The 16,004-nt window shown below is 38.3% G+C and overlaps 2 protein-coding genes across 2 annotated transcripts; one reads left to right on the top strand and one right to left on the bottom strand.

Moving 5' to 3' along the window:
- Positions 1 to 840: 840 nt before the first annotated feature.
- Positions 841 to 2,138, bottom strand: LOC105279461 (60S ribosome subunit biogenesis protein NIP7 homolog). Its single transcript, XM_011339260.3, has 4 exons — positions 1,743 to 2,138; positions 1,433 to 1,658; positions 1,206 to 1,346; positions 841 to 1,106 (listed from the first exon to the last, which is right to left on the bottom strand). Exons 1-4 carry the CDS (start codon positions 1,796 to 1,798, stop codon positions 987 to 989), a joined length of 543 nt encoding a protein of 180 aa, XP_011337562.1. The 5' UTR covers positions 1,799 to 2,138; the 3' UTR covers positions 841 to 986.
- Positions 2,139 to 3,244: 1,106 nt separating this feature from the next.
- Positions 3,245 to 10,741, top strand: LOC105279463 (AFG3-like protein 2). Its single transcript, XM_011339261.3, has 13 exons — positions 3,245 to 3,331; positions 5,580 to 5,703; positions 5,876 to 6,176; positions 6,320 to 6,413; positions 6,515 to 6,680; positions 6,784 to 6,919; positions 7,021 to 7,139; positions 7,256 to 7,531; positions 7,614 to 7,841; positions 8,122 to 8,348; positions 8,436 to 8,612; positions 8,745 to 8,963; positions 10,109 to 10,741. The coding sequence occupies exons 1-13, from the start codon at positions 3,245 to 3,247 to the stop codon at positions 10,388 to 10,390; spliced, it is 2,436 nt and encodes an 811-aa protein (XP_011337563.1). The 3' UTR covers positions 10,391 to 10,741.
- Positions 10,742 to 16,004: the final 5,263 nt, after the last annotated feature.

Genomic DNA, 16,004 nt, shown 5'->3' with positions numbered 1-16,004 from the left:
AGTGGAATCTCACTCTTTTGAAACATCACTTCAAGTAACAGTGATCTCAAAAGTTTCAAAAGAAAAGAAGAAGAAAAGAGTATTGGATCGGTTTTCCGGATGGTTATTTATAAGGTGATAACACAAATGTTACTTGCGAGAACGTCACGTCTGGCCGGCCATCTATCGGTCGCTTGGTGAATCAGAGGTGGGAATCGCGCACGCTTGTGTTGATTTTTGTCTCTCGTTCCATAATCGAGTACATTGAAACGTATGATGTAAAAATAATTAATACCCGCAAAGTAAGTAGAAATTACTATTTTTTCTATATTAATTATATAATTTCAAATCAATTTAATAAAACACATTTTTCGTTTCTGTGGAAAGGTGAAAAATACGTTTTTAAAATTGAGGTCTAAAAACGGTTTCTATTGAAACCGTTTCTTAAATGGTACTTTATGTTTCTTAGACATTAGATACGTCTAAGAAACATATATTAGGCTAACATGTGCTGCCTGGGTTGTACATCATACATGATATACAGTCGATAAAAGTTGCAATGTAGAAAATTTCTTTTCAACCTATGAAATTTTAACTTGCTATCGGATAAAACGCGTCAGTCTGAATGCTTTTTTTATCAACTGTACACCACTTATGACCCACAAGACGTGGTTAAGTATAAGAAATGATAAAAGCGTAAATTTAAAAAACATTCTTGTAATAAAGCCAATAAAATGTACCGTGTGGTTAATTCTTGCAAAAAGTAGCTAGACAGGCGAAGGGTTAAAACTTCTACAGCCGTTTTACGCATGCCTTGATTATCCAATTGTCTTATTCGATAAACACAAATATCCAAGATTGTAAGTTTTCAACGTCTCTTTTTAATTACAAAAAGTATTGCGACTCGTACATAAATCTATATTACAAGATACTTTACAAAGTAGTTCGTGAACCAAAGTAGATAAATTACGCGCAAACTTTCGAAAACGGAGATACATTCTTTAACGTTACAATAACGTGTCTTCCGAACGAATGTATTCTCCGATGTCTGCTTGATGAAAACAGATCGTCGCCATAGGATCTGCATCCTTGCAATCTGCCGTACTTTTCGCAGCAACACCAAATCCCTGATGACAGATTCAACAAGTGTTACAAACGCATTTTTGTCTTGTTATCTCGATTACATGTAGCAATATCAAAGATTATAAATTCAATGGGATGCATACCAGTGGCAAATCATTCATGGAGAATATAACGACGCCTTGATATTGCGAAGTGCCTTCCGTTACACGAGCAAGTCCTGATTTTTGAACATGATGTCCATATAAGAATTGTTGCTCCGCCGAAGATTTCAACCAAATTTTATGCTTAAAAATAAAATTTGTCATGATTATATTTCTTATTAAATTATATTCCTCATTCTGCCTGTGAATATATGTTCACAAGTACTTACTTGTGCGTAAGGTGCTAGATAGTGTAATGCGGTGATGTGTAGCTTGAATTTTCCAGATTTTGTAAATTTACCAAAGCAGGTGCCGAAACTCAGCAATTGATCGGGTCCCACATTATTTGCTAATGATAAAACTTTCTCTGATACATAATACACTCTATCACTCTTTTCTCGGAAACAATACATCCCATCCGATCGATCTATTAAGTTTTTTACATTGGTGCCAATGCTGCAACAATTGAATTTTTGTAAATTCATTATTAGTTTAACTAATTAAACTAACTAAATTAAACTATATAATAAAATTACTCACTATTTCGTTAATTTTTCAAGTACCAGCTTTGTTCTCTCTTCCGACAGTTGTTTCATTTTTTCAATAAAATATATATTTCTTTAACTCCAAAATGTTTTGAAGGTTACTTCTTCCTTATGTGATATTTCTATATAACGTTTTCTTTATATAAATTTACGCAAGTATCTATAAAATGTGTCTTTTTTCCGATTACGATACGCTCAGTTGCATTGTGTTGCATCGCGTAAAATGTTGTTAAAAGGTTAGGTGAAAAGTAAATTTAATTTCTGAAAATCTCAGTAGAGGGTATTATTGTTTTCCGGTTTGTAAAGTCACTAGATGACCCAGTTCGCCACTCTCTCCCTCTCTAGTGTGAATCAAGAACCCTGAACCAATATATGATGCTGTTGCTCACTTGCTCTCGTGAGCCGACCTGTCTATGGCCGGGATTTGTCGATGACACGGTCTTACATACAGGTCTGGAAACTTCAGAGGTGGAGATGGATCATTTTGTGTGTCACTTTTTATTTCTTTAGTAGCCACTAGAGGCGTTGCGATCGATGTTCGCCGGGCGACGAGGGACGTCGGAGGCCGGGGGAATATCTGTCTTTATTCCACTCGCAGTCTTCACAAAACAATATGATAAATTAATAACGCTTTAAATAATTTAAGACTATAAATGAATTAGTGAAATATGTATATGAAATAAAATTGAGTTTTTATTCTCAAAATTAAGTGTGAATAAAAACGAATCCTTCCGTGATGGAAAAAATGTAATAAAATTTGTTGAAATGTATTTGAAACTCTCTGTCAATTGACCTCGATTCATTAACATTTCATCATAAATTTTTATATTTTATTATAAATTTTCGTATTTTATTATAAATTTTATATCTAATATTCCAAAAGTTTGAAAATTTACGATGAAATGATAATGAACCGGGATCAATTGATAGAGATTTTCAAATACATTTTAGCAAAATTTTATTATATTTTTTCCATCAGGATTTTATGTTTAAATCTGTCCTTTATCTTTTTATTTTATTTTTGCGGGTAATAGCTTTTTCCCACTTTTTCCAAGCAACAATGTCTTTCGGCACTTGAAATAAAGAACGTTTCTGCTCGGTTCCACTGCCGGTCTTGCAATTCGGTACCGCACACCATTTCGTCATTTCAATAAACGTTTCGATAATTTTTGTAGTCAATAACCGTTTTTCAATAAGAGTCATGAACACACGTGGGTTCTTATCTCCGGTTTTTCAGGTTATATTTATCTGCGGACATCGATGACAGCGACGAGTAGTGGTTATGCTAGAAACTAAATGTGTCTTCAAAAAGCGGCCATACTCCCACCACTGAAATTAGAGGTAGTTTTCAGACCTGTATGTAAGACCGTGGTCGATGATAACTGAGATGCTTACTCGTGGCCGATAATCTATTATATTTTGAGATTCAACAGGCGAGAGGTGAAATAACCAAAACTAAATTTTGTGTTCACGAGGGCCAAGTAACGTACAACAAGCATGGCACACCAATTGCTCTCGTCGGCTAATAAACTGGAGAAACTCATTCTGAAGTCTGCTCAGAGAGGTTATTTCGACACCGCTCAGGTAACATAACCTATCTATAACAGCTTATTTATGATATAATCGTGGCGATGTTACGCGTTCCTGGAGGTGTTGCTATATTTCCCCGATAATGTCAGGATGACATCGTCATCTGACACCCATTTGCGTGTTCCGTGCATTCAATGTATTTTGCTTTGTATGTATGACGTTGTCAACTATGTCCGGCTTACGTTTTAAACATGTTTATAAATGAAATATCTTTTTATTTTTAAATGTGACGCGTATTTGTAGTGCCTCTACGTTTTCATCGTCTATTGTTAGAGATCACATTGCAATACGCAGTTTGCATAATCTCGTGCAACAACTATCCATGATTGCAATTTCGTAAAGAGCACTCGGCGTTTGAAGCAATTGGGATCACATCTCGTAGTGTTGCGACTACCTCGCGATTACCGATCAGTGTTCGTTACACCGGCCGAGGGCTAGCATCGAAAGTGCGCGCTCGTATCATTTTAGGCTTCTTCAATGGATAGTCTCTCATGGTGTACGGCTCACGGAAGTGCTCAGTGCAATTCTCGGACGTCTCATTAATCTTATATAATATTAATATTCATTCGCGGCGCTTGACGTGTCAATAACACCGGGAGAGCCCGTGTGCCGCGATCTCGGTGCTTCTCGAACCTTCGGGAACACTCGGAGACAAAAACTTCTTACATGAAACGACGTGCCGAGTGAACCGCTCCGGCGATCTGAGTGTTCACCGTGCATCAGCGTGTAAAACAGTGTACATACGGCGTTTTATTATTAGGGGTGTGATTTAGTTTTGAGGGTTTTTTTGCTCAAAAACGCATGTATTTAAATATGATAATGAATGAATACCTTAATCAAAATATTTTCCTTCGTTTTCTATCACTTTTTCCCATCTTTCTGGCAAGGGATGGATTCCACCACGATAAAATCACTCTTCTTTTCAGTTGATCCATTCGTCGACGAATTTCCGCACTTCTTCGAAATTATCAAAGTGTGTATCCTCTAAAGCGTGTTGCATCGACCGGAACAAATAATAATCGCATGGAGCAATGTCCGGAGAAGACTTGCCATTCGAGCTCTAATAGTGTTTGTTTCACTGATAACGCAACGTCAGGTCGAGCGTTGTCACGAAGAAGAATCACTTTCCGTCGTTTACTCGCAATTGCTGGTCGCTTTTGGTCCAATGCTTGCTTCAACTTGTACAATTGGTGTCGATAACGATCAGCCGTGACAGTCTCATGCGGATTTAACAGCCCATAGTACACTATCCCACCAAATACAGAGCATTACTTTTGAACCGTGAATACTGCGTCTCGGAGTGGATGTTGATGGTTCGCCTGGATCCACCCATGATTTTCTGCGTTTCGGATTATCAAAATAGATCCACTTTTCATCCCCAGTAACGATCCGAGACAAAAAACTCTTCTTCTTTTGCCTGGCGATCAACGAAATGCAAATGTTCAACCGGTTCGCAATGGCACTTTCCGATAATTGATGTCGAACCCATTTCCCTTCTTTCTGAATTTTTCCCATTTCATGTAAACGTTTGGTAACTGTTGTACGATCAACATTTAATGCTCTGGCAAGTTCTGAAGTGGATTCTGTTGGATTTTCGTGCAATAATGCTTGCAAATCTGCATTTTCAAGCTTTCTTGGTTGTCCCGAGCGTTCTTTGTCCTTCACATCAGTATGACCACTTTTAAAGCGTCTAAACCAGTATTCACACGTCTTAATTGATGGGGCAGAATCACCATAAGTTTCCACAAGAATTCTATAACCGTCAGCCGCAGTTTTGTTTTGATTAAAAAACAAAAGCAACGCATGTCGAAAATGCTGTTTCGGAAGTTGCATTTTTACGATGATATAAACACGACCGTTATTGCATCTATTGCTATAATGCTACTAAATGTCGTGGATAATGTCAACACTGTAAGAAACAACAGTTATCGGAAACAGCTATTGGAACAAACTGACACTACAGCCATTTATTGCAAAACCCTCAAAACTAAATCACACTCCTAATAATAAAGACGAACTCATAAAATTACACGCGCTGCGAATCATTTCTTTTTGCCCATTGTGAGGTCCATCTCACCGCGAACCTACCAGCCTAACTCGCGTGTTCTCAAACACATAGCGTTGTTTTTATATCACCTGGCACTTGAAGCAATTAGAATCATGATATTGACGTATCATCATTTTTATTATATATCTCTTTGACATTAAACTGCAATTAAATTAAGAAGACATGTTCTTGCAGCTGAGGCGACATTTGTCATTGCTTAAGAATGGTACAACGTTGTCTACGATCGAACAGTTGCAACAAAAATGGAGAGCATTCTGCAAACAACCGCCTAAAGGATTTGAAAAGTTTTTTAAACCAGGTTCTTGACGATATGCTTTGTACTTATACTCGGGCACATTTACCTGACAAGCGTCATAATCATAGTCATAATCTTTACACCTGGCCCATATTACCTATTTAGTTCTATTATTCTTGCATGGTTTTTATATGCATAATTAATTAAAATTGATGTAGCAATATTGTACGTATAGGTGAGGCCAAAAATGTTGAAAATGGTGGCAAGAAGGCGAAAGAAGCATCAAATAAAAAAGCTAGTACACAAAGTCCTTCTTCATCTAAGTCTTCGTCTAGTTCCAAAGGTAATTTTGAATGGTCATTTAAACAGTCATTTCCATTCAGTGGTGGTCCAGGGGGTGGTAAACCGTTCGAAGGCGAAAGCAAAGATAAAACGTTCATGATACTGAGTGCATTTAGCGTAGCCGGCCTGCTTGCATACATCTTTTCACAAGATTTTAATCAGAAAGAAATCACATGGAGAGAGTTCACATATAAGTGAGTAAGGTTTCTTTTTATTGCATTTCTAATGATTATGTTAATTGTTCACTCGTACACTCTGAAAAATGTTAATATTCGGTATTTACAAATCTGTATAAATTAATACAATCGTGCTAAGATATTTTATTCCAAATTTTTAGCTATTTGAGTAAAGGTATCGTCGAAAGGTTAGAAGTAGTAAATAAGAAATGGGTGCGCGTGAAACTCCTGCAAGGAAATACTGTCGATGGTTCTGTAAGTGTTTGTCAATTGCAGCATTAGCCATTTCTATTATTATTAAAATATATAAACGAAGTGCGCTTATATTTGTTACGTTTTTCATATTTTTTTTATAGAATATATTGTGGTTCAATATTGGAAGTACCGATACGTTCGAGAGAAATTTGGAAAACGCACAGTTAGAATTAAACATGGGACCCGAAAATTATATCCCTGTCATTTACAAGAATGAGTTTGAGAGCTCGAATCTACTGATGTATCTGCCACAAATTCTCATGTGGGGTGAGCAACAACTAATTGTTAATTGTTAATCTTGCTATTTATCGCAACAGCAAAGCGCATACTTTCACGCGAGCATTGCAATTGTTGTTGAATTATGTTTTAGGATTCCTCTTTTACTTGATTCGAAGATCTGCAGAAGTAATGAGTGGTAAGGGTGGGAAGAAAGGTGGGCTTTTTGGCGCTGTTATGGATTCAACCGCGAAGCTGATTAATTCGAAGGATATTGGTGTCCGATTTAAGTGAGTGCTCGTTACGCTATTGTTACGTATACATTAATATGAATTTAATATATACGCACGTACTATGACTTACAAATTTGACTTGCACTACGCGATATTAGAGATGTAGCCGGTTGCGAAGAAGCCAAGCTCGAGATTATGGAGTTCGTGAACTTCTTGAAGAATCCACAGCAATATATAGACCTCGGCGCTAAGATTCCAAAGGGCGCGATGTTAACTGGTAATTGACAGCTTAAAACATAACAATAAAATACAGGTTTTTTTTTATATAAATAGTAGAATCAACATGAAATACGATTGGCGAGTAATTTAAAACGCCATTGGTGTTTCTTTCAGGGCCACCCGGTACTGGTAAAACTTTATTAGCCAAAGCTACAGCTGGTGAGGCGAACGTGCCCTTTATCACTGTGTCGGGCTCGGAATTCTTGGAGATGTTCGTGGGTGTCGGTCCATCCAGGGTGCGCGATATGTTCTCCATGGCACGAAAACACGCACCGTGTATATTATTTATCGATGAAATCGATGCGGTCGGACGGAAAAGAGGAGGCCGGAACTTTGCGGGACATTCTGAGCAAGAGAACACGTTGAATCAACTCTTGGTAGAAATGGATGGTATGTACATCGTCAATTTCAAATATGTGACAAGAGACTGAGAGATCATCGCAAATAATCAATGCTTATTGCTATCTTCAAGGATTTAACACAACGACCAACGTGGTTGTGCTAGCGGCGACAAACAGAGCAGACATCCTGGATAAGGCGCTACTCAGACCCGGAAGATTCGACCGACAAATATTCGTACCTGCACCGGACATCAAAGGACGCGCATCGATTTTCAAAGTGCATTTAGCTCCTTTGAAAACGACGCTAGACAAGGACCAATTAGCGAGAAAGATGGCTTCCTTGACTCCTGGATTTACAGGTATGTTTAATTTAATATTTTTGAAAAAAATATAAGAAATATAAGAAATATAAACAGAATATTTGAATGATAGATTGTCGGGTACAGAAAATCCTTTTTCAATGTTAATTGATATCTTTTTAATCAGGCACAATATATTGTACTAAAATTTATATATTCTGAAATATATTATTAAAATAGTATATTATTGATTTTATCAGTTAATAGATATTTATGTTATTTACAACGATAATAAATAAACGAAAACTGTGGTCAGAACATCATCTATAGATCTTTTCAGGAGCCGATATTGCAAACGTTTGCAACGAAGCAGCTCTGATAGCAGCAAGAGATTTGAACTGCAACATTGAGCTCAAGAACTTCGAGCAAGCTATCGATAGAGTAGTCGCTGGCATGGAAAAGAAGACCAACGTGTTACAACCTGAGGAAAAGAAGACGGTGGCGTACCACGAAGCCGGCCACGCGGTAGCCGGCTGGTTCTTGCAGTATGCAGATCCACTTCTGAAGGTACCGTATCTCATCCAGGAAGGATTTCCTCCCGTGATTTCTTCGGATTCTTCGCCATCGTTTAAATCTCTCTGTTCCTCTCCTCAGGTGTCCATTATTCCACGCGGTAAGGGATTGGGATATGCGCATTACTTGCCACGGGAGCAGTATCTTTACACGAAGGAGCAATTATTCGATCGAATGTGTATGACGTTGGGCGGACGAGTGTCGGAAGAAATCTTCTTCGGTCGCATCACGACGGGCGCCCAAGACGATTTGCAAAAGGTAAGGGTGTTAAAATCGTAAACGGTGAGAAGATGATTTCCGCTCTTATATATTTTTATATCTTTCTTGCTACGTCGTCTTTCTGTCATATTTCTGTCGTTATTAATTGTTATCGTTCTGTCATTTTTGAAGATCACACAAATTGCGTATTCACAAGTCACTCAGTTTGGTATGAACGAGAAAGTGGGGAATGTTAGTTTTGAGATGCCGAAGCCGGGAGACATGGTACTGGACAAGCCTTACTCTGAATACACCGCGCAGCTCATCGACAATGAGGTTCGAGAGTTAATCGATAGTGCACACAAACGAACACGAGCCCTTCTCGGTGAACATAAAGAGGATGTAATCAAGGTGAGAGCGATTTTTATACTGACTTATTAAATAGATTAATTACATCTTAACACGCCTCAACGTTTTCTTAAAGAGTTTAACATTAATAATTTTAAAAGAAGTCAAGTAGATCCGACCGAACTGGCTATTTTATTTATTGCTGGTAAATACACAACGTTTCGACCTGTGGATTTCAGGTCCTTTCCAAGTGAAAGTATTCAGTCAAAACCTACAAATTAAACAATAATATCACTAATAAATCAATATAAACTAATGACGAACCCGAACTCACTGGCTGGAGATGACCGAAGCGATGTCAGAGCGAACACAATCATAAGACGGCACTCAACTGACTGAGTCACCAGCTTCTGAGAAAAACATATCTGAGCTCTGGAAAATGAAATCAACAAACCTCTTTAGCAAAAGTATGTTTTAAAAATTATTAATGCGTAAATAATATTTTTATCCCGCCAGGAAGAAACAATTAAAAGAAGAGAAGAGAGACCGGTTGAACCAGCTTTCAACCGGTTGAAGGACACAGAAGACCTTCCAGCTATTTACGATTTCATTTTCCAGAGCTCAGATATATTTTTCTCAGAAGCTGGTTCAACCGGTCTCTCTTCTCTTCTTTTAATTGTTTCTTCCTGGCGGGATAAAAATATTATTTATGCATTAATAATTTTTAAAACATACTTTTGCTAAAGAGGTTTGTCAAAAGAGATTAGTCGTTATTTTATCAAAAAAAGTTTTTACACTATGTTTTAAAGTGTGTTACTACATATGGCAATTTTTGAAGTCGCCGACAATGAATATCGCTTTGATTTGGTAAGAATGAAGCTGTTGTCGCGGCATAAGCACCGCCGCGGACATCAGAAGTATGACAGTTTTTTTTTAGTTTCTATTTAGTTTTCCGCAGCTAGGGATAACTTTATGTCAATTGCATAAAGTGAGGATATGTGTTCTCGAATAATTTCCTAGTCCCTGGAGGAGCAAGATCTTCACGTTTTTGATCGAACACAAGTGTATCTCACTTGCCCAGTCATAATCAAGTGTCCTGCATTTTAATTATTGGAATAAACTGTCCACAATATTTCGATCCAGACTCACTCTGGTCTTTAACCTCAGGCAACCTCGGTTTCCTTACTATTACAAACGAACAATTCCAGGTGGCCGAGCGATTGTTGAAGCACGAGATCTTGAGTAGAGACGACATGATTGAATTACTTGGTGCTCGGCCATTCCCGGAGAAGTCGACTTATGAAGAGTTCGTCGAAGGCACAGGTTCCTTCGAGGAGGATACCACGTTACCGGAAGGTTTGAAGGAATGGAACAAATCGAAAGAAGATTCTTCCGAGGAAACCGACAAGAACAAATCAGCGGAAACGGCAACAACAAAATCTTCCAAAGTATCCTCCGACTCAGAGAATCAGCCACAGCAACGAGTGTGAATGAAATATTTTATAGTCTTTCGAATGCTTTGTATAATAGTTGAGAAAAATACACGGTTATGATAAGTTATACAAGTTTACATTGCATTAGGCTGCATCAACTGTTGTAATCAACGTGTGTAACTGATGAAATTGGTAACTTAATATGACACTTTGCGAGATTATCTCGTAATTAACACGTTGAGTGCGGTGGGAGTTGCGATCTGCACTCGAGCACTCAATGGCGCGCGATGACGTGAAGACACCAGACTCCGGCGATGTATCAAATTCTATTTAATAATGCACTAAATGATAATACTTGTAATATAACGGGAGTAACAACAGTGGTAATTAAAAAGTGCATTGATTAAATAATCAAATGACTAAATATGTTTATTTTCAATAATATGTGCTCTCTAGTCGCCCTGGAAGTTGGTAAAAAGTTTATTGTGCCGCAGACAGCGGGACGTAAAAAGAATTTGTTGAGGGTTAAACGTACTAAACTTAAGATACAATCTTCTCCAAGTACGGTTCACTTTTCATCAGAAGGCAGCATTATACGAAGTGCGAGAAGTAATATCAAACTTGCGCGAAACTTGTGGAAAGTTTCTTGCGTTGTACGATAAAATTGCAAGTGATTTGTATATCTCCAGACAGGTTTTACTTGATATGAGTTTTTATTAAGGGTAGCAGTTTAAGGAATAGTTTGGAAGGGTAGGAAGGGCCGAATAAGCGGTTCAACGTGGGTTCCATATTCAAGGTAAGAGTAGTTTATTGATAAGAAACATGTCAATAAAACACGATCGGCTTTTGCATTACATTACTGGGTACGAATTATTTTACGTCTGACGTGCTACTTAATGCGCACCGCTGTAAATATGTAAAATTGCTTTCGTCGACGCCGCGACGGAATGCCGCGGCTAGCGCTATACGAAAAATTTGTAAAAGGTATCCGCCACTAGTTTTACTCGCTCGGTTTCACTTGGTCGTGGATGCGTCCGTCGTCACACGCGCCGTGATACGCTTCACCCTATTTGATCTCCGTAACTCTTAAGCGCATCGTCCTTTCGTCTTGTATTAATTTTTTCGCCTCGTTTCAAGAACATTCGAAGAAAATCCGGTTAAAGTATACGGTGTCTTACGATCGCACTCTGATCTCGTCTATATCGGCGGTGTAAGTATACAGACGCAACAACACACGACGTTATAAATGACTAACAAAGTTCGGTCTGACATTAAAAAGTACTCGCGACGTGTACATATTTCTAGTTGAAGTTTGGTGTTACATTGTTCCAAAGTTGGCAAATTTACCTTTTATATCACCGTGTTCATTCTCGTACATGCATAAATTCTTAGTCCGCGCAGTTTGCACACGCGTTTAATCGATTTGAGATGAAGTTCTATGTGCCGCAATATCAAAATCTGATATCGCAACAGTATTTTGAATCTAACGGATTGGATCGTCGATTTTATCGCAAGTAGCGCGAATAACATATTGGTTGATTTCTGCACATTTCATTCTTGAATAGTAACGCCATAAACAAAGATTTCCAGGTGGAGATTTGCAATTGGTGCAGCATTGACTCAATAATGTATTGTATTATATATAACTTTTTATATAATTTATATTTCTACTAAAACTTCTGTATCTAATCTTCTGTGACTTTATCGCTATTGACTATTTCATAGAATAGTCACTTCTTTCTCGATATATTTTCATCATTTATTCATTTATTCATCAAGTATATAAACATGTTAGACAGAAATAAACACTAATTAAATTACAGTTATAAAAAATGAATTACCAAAATAATTTATTTCGATTTATATTGCAAGAATATTACGATTGATATTGTAAGAATAATACAATTTATTTTTAATATTTTTCAATGTAGTATTATTCTCATTTAGCGAATTAAGGACTATTAAGATAGAGCCAATACGCATTTGATATCAGCGTATTACTGTAAAACTGCTAACGATACACGCGATTGCTTAATTGACAAAGTGTCGGTATCATCAGTAATTGTTTTGTCGATGTTTAATTGCCGACAATAAGTCAGTATTAGCTCATACCTCCAATTGACAAACTCCACCTGGGTACATAAAGTGGCCTGAAAAATTGATACTATCCTGTACAATCAAACTGTTTTATTTGACGAAAGTTCCTTTGTCTTCCGATTTGCTTCGGTCACTCATTCGCAGCGTGTTTTATTGGAAGAACATTTTATCTATGCATTATTTTATTCTAACGCCGCAGATAATAGTTTTTATTGCAACGCATTTGCATTTGCAGATGTATCTTATATTTATTACAATCGTCTTTGTAATATCGAAGAAACATAACGACACAAGCGAACTTTTGCAGCGCGCGGCAGCGGTGGGGATGGTCCTGCGGCCACCCCATTCCACTTTCCCCACCGCTGCCGCGCGCTGCAAAAGCTCGCTTCTGGAAACACTGCACGGAGGTTGAAGAAATCGGCATCCATGTGTCGTTAAAAGTATGCTTAAGTTACGTTTCCTTGTTGAATCATTCTCTAACAATAGTTACTGTACTATATATTGTCTAAAAGTTCTATGATGAGGGTTTCTTCCTTTCTGACGACGGTTGAAAGAGCAAAGTTTCAACTTCCTTTACATTGTCAATTTATGTAGCTACTACGTCGTTTAAAAATTCGAAACAGCAAAGTTAACGAGACATTCTACCGATTTCTCCTTTTTAAAATACTTTTCAAAGATAAAGAAAACCGTCTTAATCGTTGCGCGGCGCCAATTTGGTCAGAAATTGCCAAACAAAGACACACTCTTTACTTCCTCATGTTAAAGACACACTCTTTAATATGAGAAAGGAAATTCCTTGAACAAATTACGGTAGTACCTTTACGTTCGCCGCGTTCACAGTTTTCCACCGAATGAGACAATCTTTTCAATTACGTTACGGCCTATTTTACAACGTGAGGGTAAGCAGATGCCATGGATCGTTAATCATGAGCGATACAAGTTGCACTGCAATGCGGATCGTCACGATCGGGTACGACGAGTCAGCACGAACACGCGCTTCTCCCTTTTTCCTTTCCTCGAATCTCTTAGGTGTGCACGGGGATTTGGCATCTGTACAGGACGGCTTCCGGAGTAACTCGTCGCGTCCGTGCCTCGACGTCGGATGAAACAACGTGGGAGTCTGTACAACGCAACGCCGAGCACCAATCTCAACCGATCTGCGCGTTAATAACGAAGCGAAATTACGTTACATAATGTTGCTCGAAATTCAGACAATTTTCGTACTTTTCTTCTCAACCGGAAATCCCGCAGCAGGACATGTTCTCGAACGAGCGCGTTATCCAAAGCTCGTCCTATTCAGACGAAATTCAGAGGAATTCAGACGCAAAAAGACTCGTGCTCGAGGCGTGATCGGCCGATCGATCTCCGTCCTGTTTCACTCGCCATTCTGTTAACGCGTCCGCTCGTCTTCCGATTCCGATTTGCGAAAGAAAAAAGGCCCTCGCGAGTTCCCGATCAGGGACTACGTCGTGGCTCCACCGGTTTGCCCCCAGCTAGCAAATTTTTTTCATTTTTTTTCGCTTTTTTTCTTTAAATCTTTGATCCCAAGACAGTGTTAATCTGAAATGGCAATCTTCCCAGCGTTTCTACAAAACTATACGATTTATCGGGTAAATATCTATAGATTTCGAAAGTATCGTTAACTTAGCACTCTAATTCTAATCAAGTATATCGTACAATCACTAAATTATTGCTTTGTCGTACCTTGTATCACACTAAATCTAAACCCTATGTTTCCTTACGCGACTTCCTCTTCCGTCCTTCTCCTACCCCTCCGCACCCCTTTCTCCGTTGTTTCACGAAAAGCCAGGTTTAACAGTGATCATGCCTGCTTCTCTCCGCACGAGCTCGTGTGCATGTGTGTGCTTGTGTGTGTGTGTGTGTGTGAGACGAGATATCGCTCGCGTATGTGTGATTTTCGATACACTACTGATCGACACTGCCACACTGACGGCACTGACTCCTCTTCCGCTCCTCCTCTTCTTTTTTAACTGCTACTATTATTCCGGAAACGCGTTGATTGCGGAGAAAAAGATTTGCGATCGATTTTCTCGTCTTGGTCGTCCTTGTTCCTCAAGACGAGGGAAAAAAATCGGTGTACCTTGATCGAAAAATGTACTTTGACGTGCAGCTAAGTCAATGGGAGTCAATGTGCCAAGAGGGCGTCCGTCGTCGAGCGGAAGTATTGACATCGCACGTAAAAATGCATCTCCTCTCTTCCGCCGAGGCTCAATAGGGATGGTAAATATATATGTGTCCCTGTGGTGCGATGCGTACACGTGTGTATTTATATGTGAGCCTTACGAGATCTATTCAAATGGTGGTGAGTATAAAATGCGCGTCCTTATACATCGTCAAATCGAGAACGAATAAAAATGATCGGCTTTACGGATTTCAGTGTGTAGTTCCATCGATCAACACATACATGTACATACATCTATATGTGTGTGTATGGTGTGTGTACGTGTGTATATATAGTTCCTCTTTTATATTTATATAATGGATGCCTGTCTCTAAGAGTATATTTATATTATATTTATATATTTACGTGTACAATGCTTGTCAGATTTTCGTTGTTCTTATTTTTATCTTCGATATTATTAACATTCACTTTGCTCAGGTTGAGTTTATCCTTTCTATCGCTTATATATTGACGATTCTTATTCCTCGAAAACGATATATATACTATGACGACTGTTAAATCCGCCGCGTGCACGGCATAGAAACGGTTTAGCAACTTGGTCCTCTTTGATTGGGAGTCTTTATATTTAATGTGCAATCGTTCGGTTCCATCTCTTTTTCGCTTTCTCTTACTCTCTTTCTCTCCTCCTGTCTTCGAGCGTCATCGTGTTGCTTGCTTGAATAATTTTTCTACTGGATGGTCTTCTTTTTACATTTAATTTGATAATCGATAAGGACTGAAAGAAATTAAGTTAATGCCAAAAACGACACGAACAGTTAGGCTTTCGTCCAACATTTTGTGACATAGTAAGATTACAAGGAGATAAATCTGCCTTTCCACATTTAATTATGAAATCATTAGTACTCCTATCGTTTTCTCTCGATTCTAGGTCCGACGTGCGCGATTCGGACGAGAAACTGTCTCCAGACCGAGAAACGTACGAGGCATGATCGTTCTGAGGCCTGGCTTAAATCCTGCATATTCAAAAAATATTAACGACTGTCCATCTATCTTGCGCTTACAAGTATCAGTTCTACGGCTTGCGACCTCAAGTTCTCGAAAATTCACCTCCTTGTTACGCTCTGTCTTCTCCTTGCTCCTATCGAATAATTTTTGTCGGGTATATCGCGTTGAGAGAAATATCGAGTCCATGGCAAGATTTCACGAACGTCTTGTTGTCTATACATACAAAATTGAAAATAGAATAATTTCATGCAAGCAAAGATTAATCGAATAATTTACGAACACAAATACATATTTTTATTCGAATAATTTGTTCGCGTAATTCGATTATCTATTATATTATCGCGAATATGATTTTAACGTCACAGTTTATTTTAATTAATTTTTATCGATTAGTATTACGAAATTATCGATCGCATAATAAATCGG

This window comes from Ooceraea biroi, chromosome 9 (genome assembly GCF_003672135.1).
Source record: "Ooceraea biroi isolate clonal line C1 chromosome 9, Obir_v5.4, whole genome shotgun sequence".
NCBI classification, from domain to species: domain Eukaryota; kingdom Metazoa; phylum Arthropoda; class Insecta; order Hymenoptera; family Formicidae; genus Ooceraea; species Ooceraea biroi.
Note: the sequence above shows the minus strand (reverse complement) of the source record. Positions and strands in the feature narration are given on the sequence as shown.

What these genes read in the sequence shown, in the direction of transcription:
- LOC105279461 (XM_011339260.3), bottom strand. Translation starts at nt 1,798, where the DNA reads ATGAAACAACTGTCGGAAGAGAGAACAAAGCTGGTACTTGAAAAATTA. An exon ending in CTTGAAAAATTAACGAAATA is followed by an intron (nt 1,659 to 1,742) that starts GTGAGTAATTTT and finishes CAATTGTTGCAG; the next exon opens with CATTGGCACCAATGTAAAAA. An exon ending in CCATGAATGATTTGCCACTG is followed by an intron (nt 1,107 to 1,205) that starts GTATGCATCCCA and finishes ATCTGTCATCAG; the next exon opens with GGATTTGGTGTTGCTGCGAA.
- LOC105279463 (XM_011339261.3), top strand. Translation starts at nt 3,245, where the DNA reads ATGGCACACCAATTGCTCTCGTCGGCTAATAAACTGGAGAAACTCATT. An exon ending in TGAAAAGTTTTTTAAACCAG is followed by an intron (nt 5,704 to 5,875) that starts GTTCTTGACGAT and finishes TTGTACGTATAG; the next exon opens with GTGAGGCCAAAAATGTTGAA. An exon ending in GATATTGGTGTCCGATTTAA is followed by an intron (nt 6,920 to 7,020) that starts GTGAGTGCTCGT and finishes ACGCGATATTAG; the next exon opens with AGATGTAGCCGGTTGCGAAG.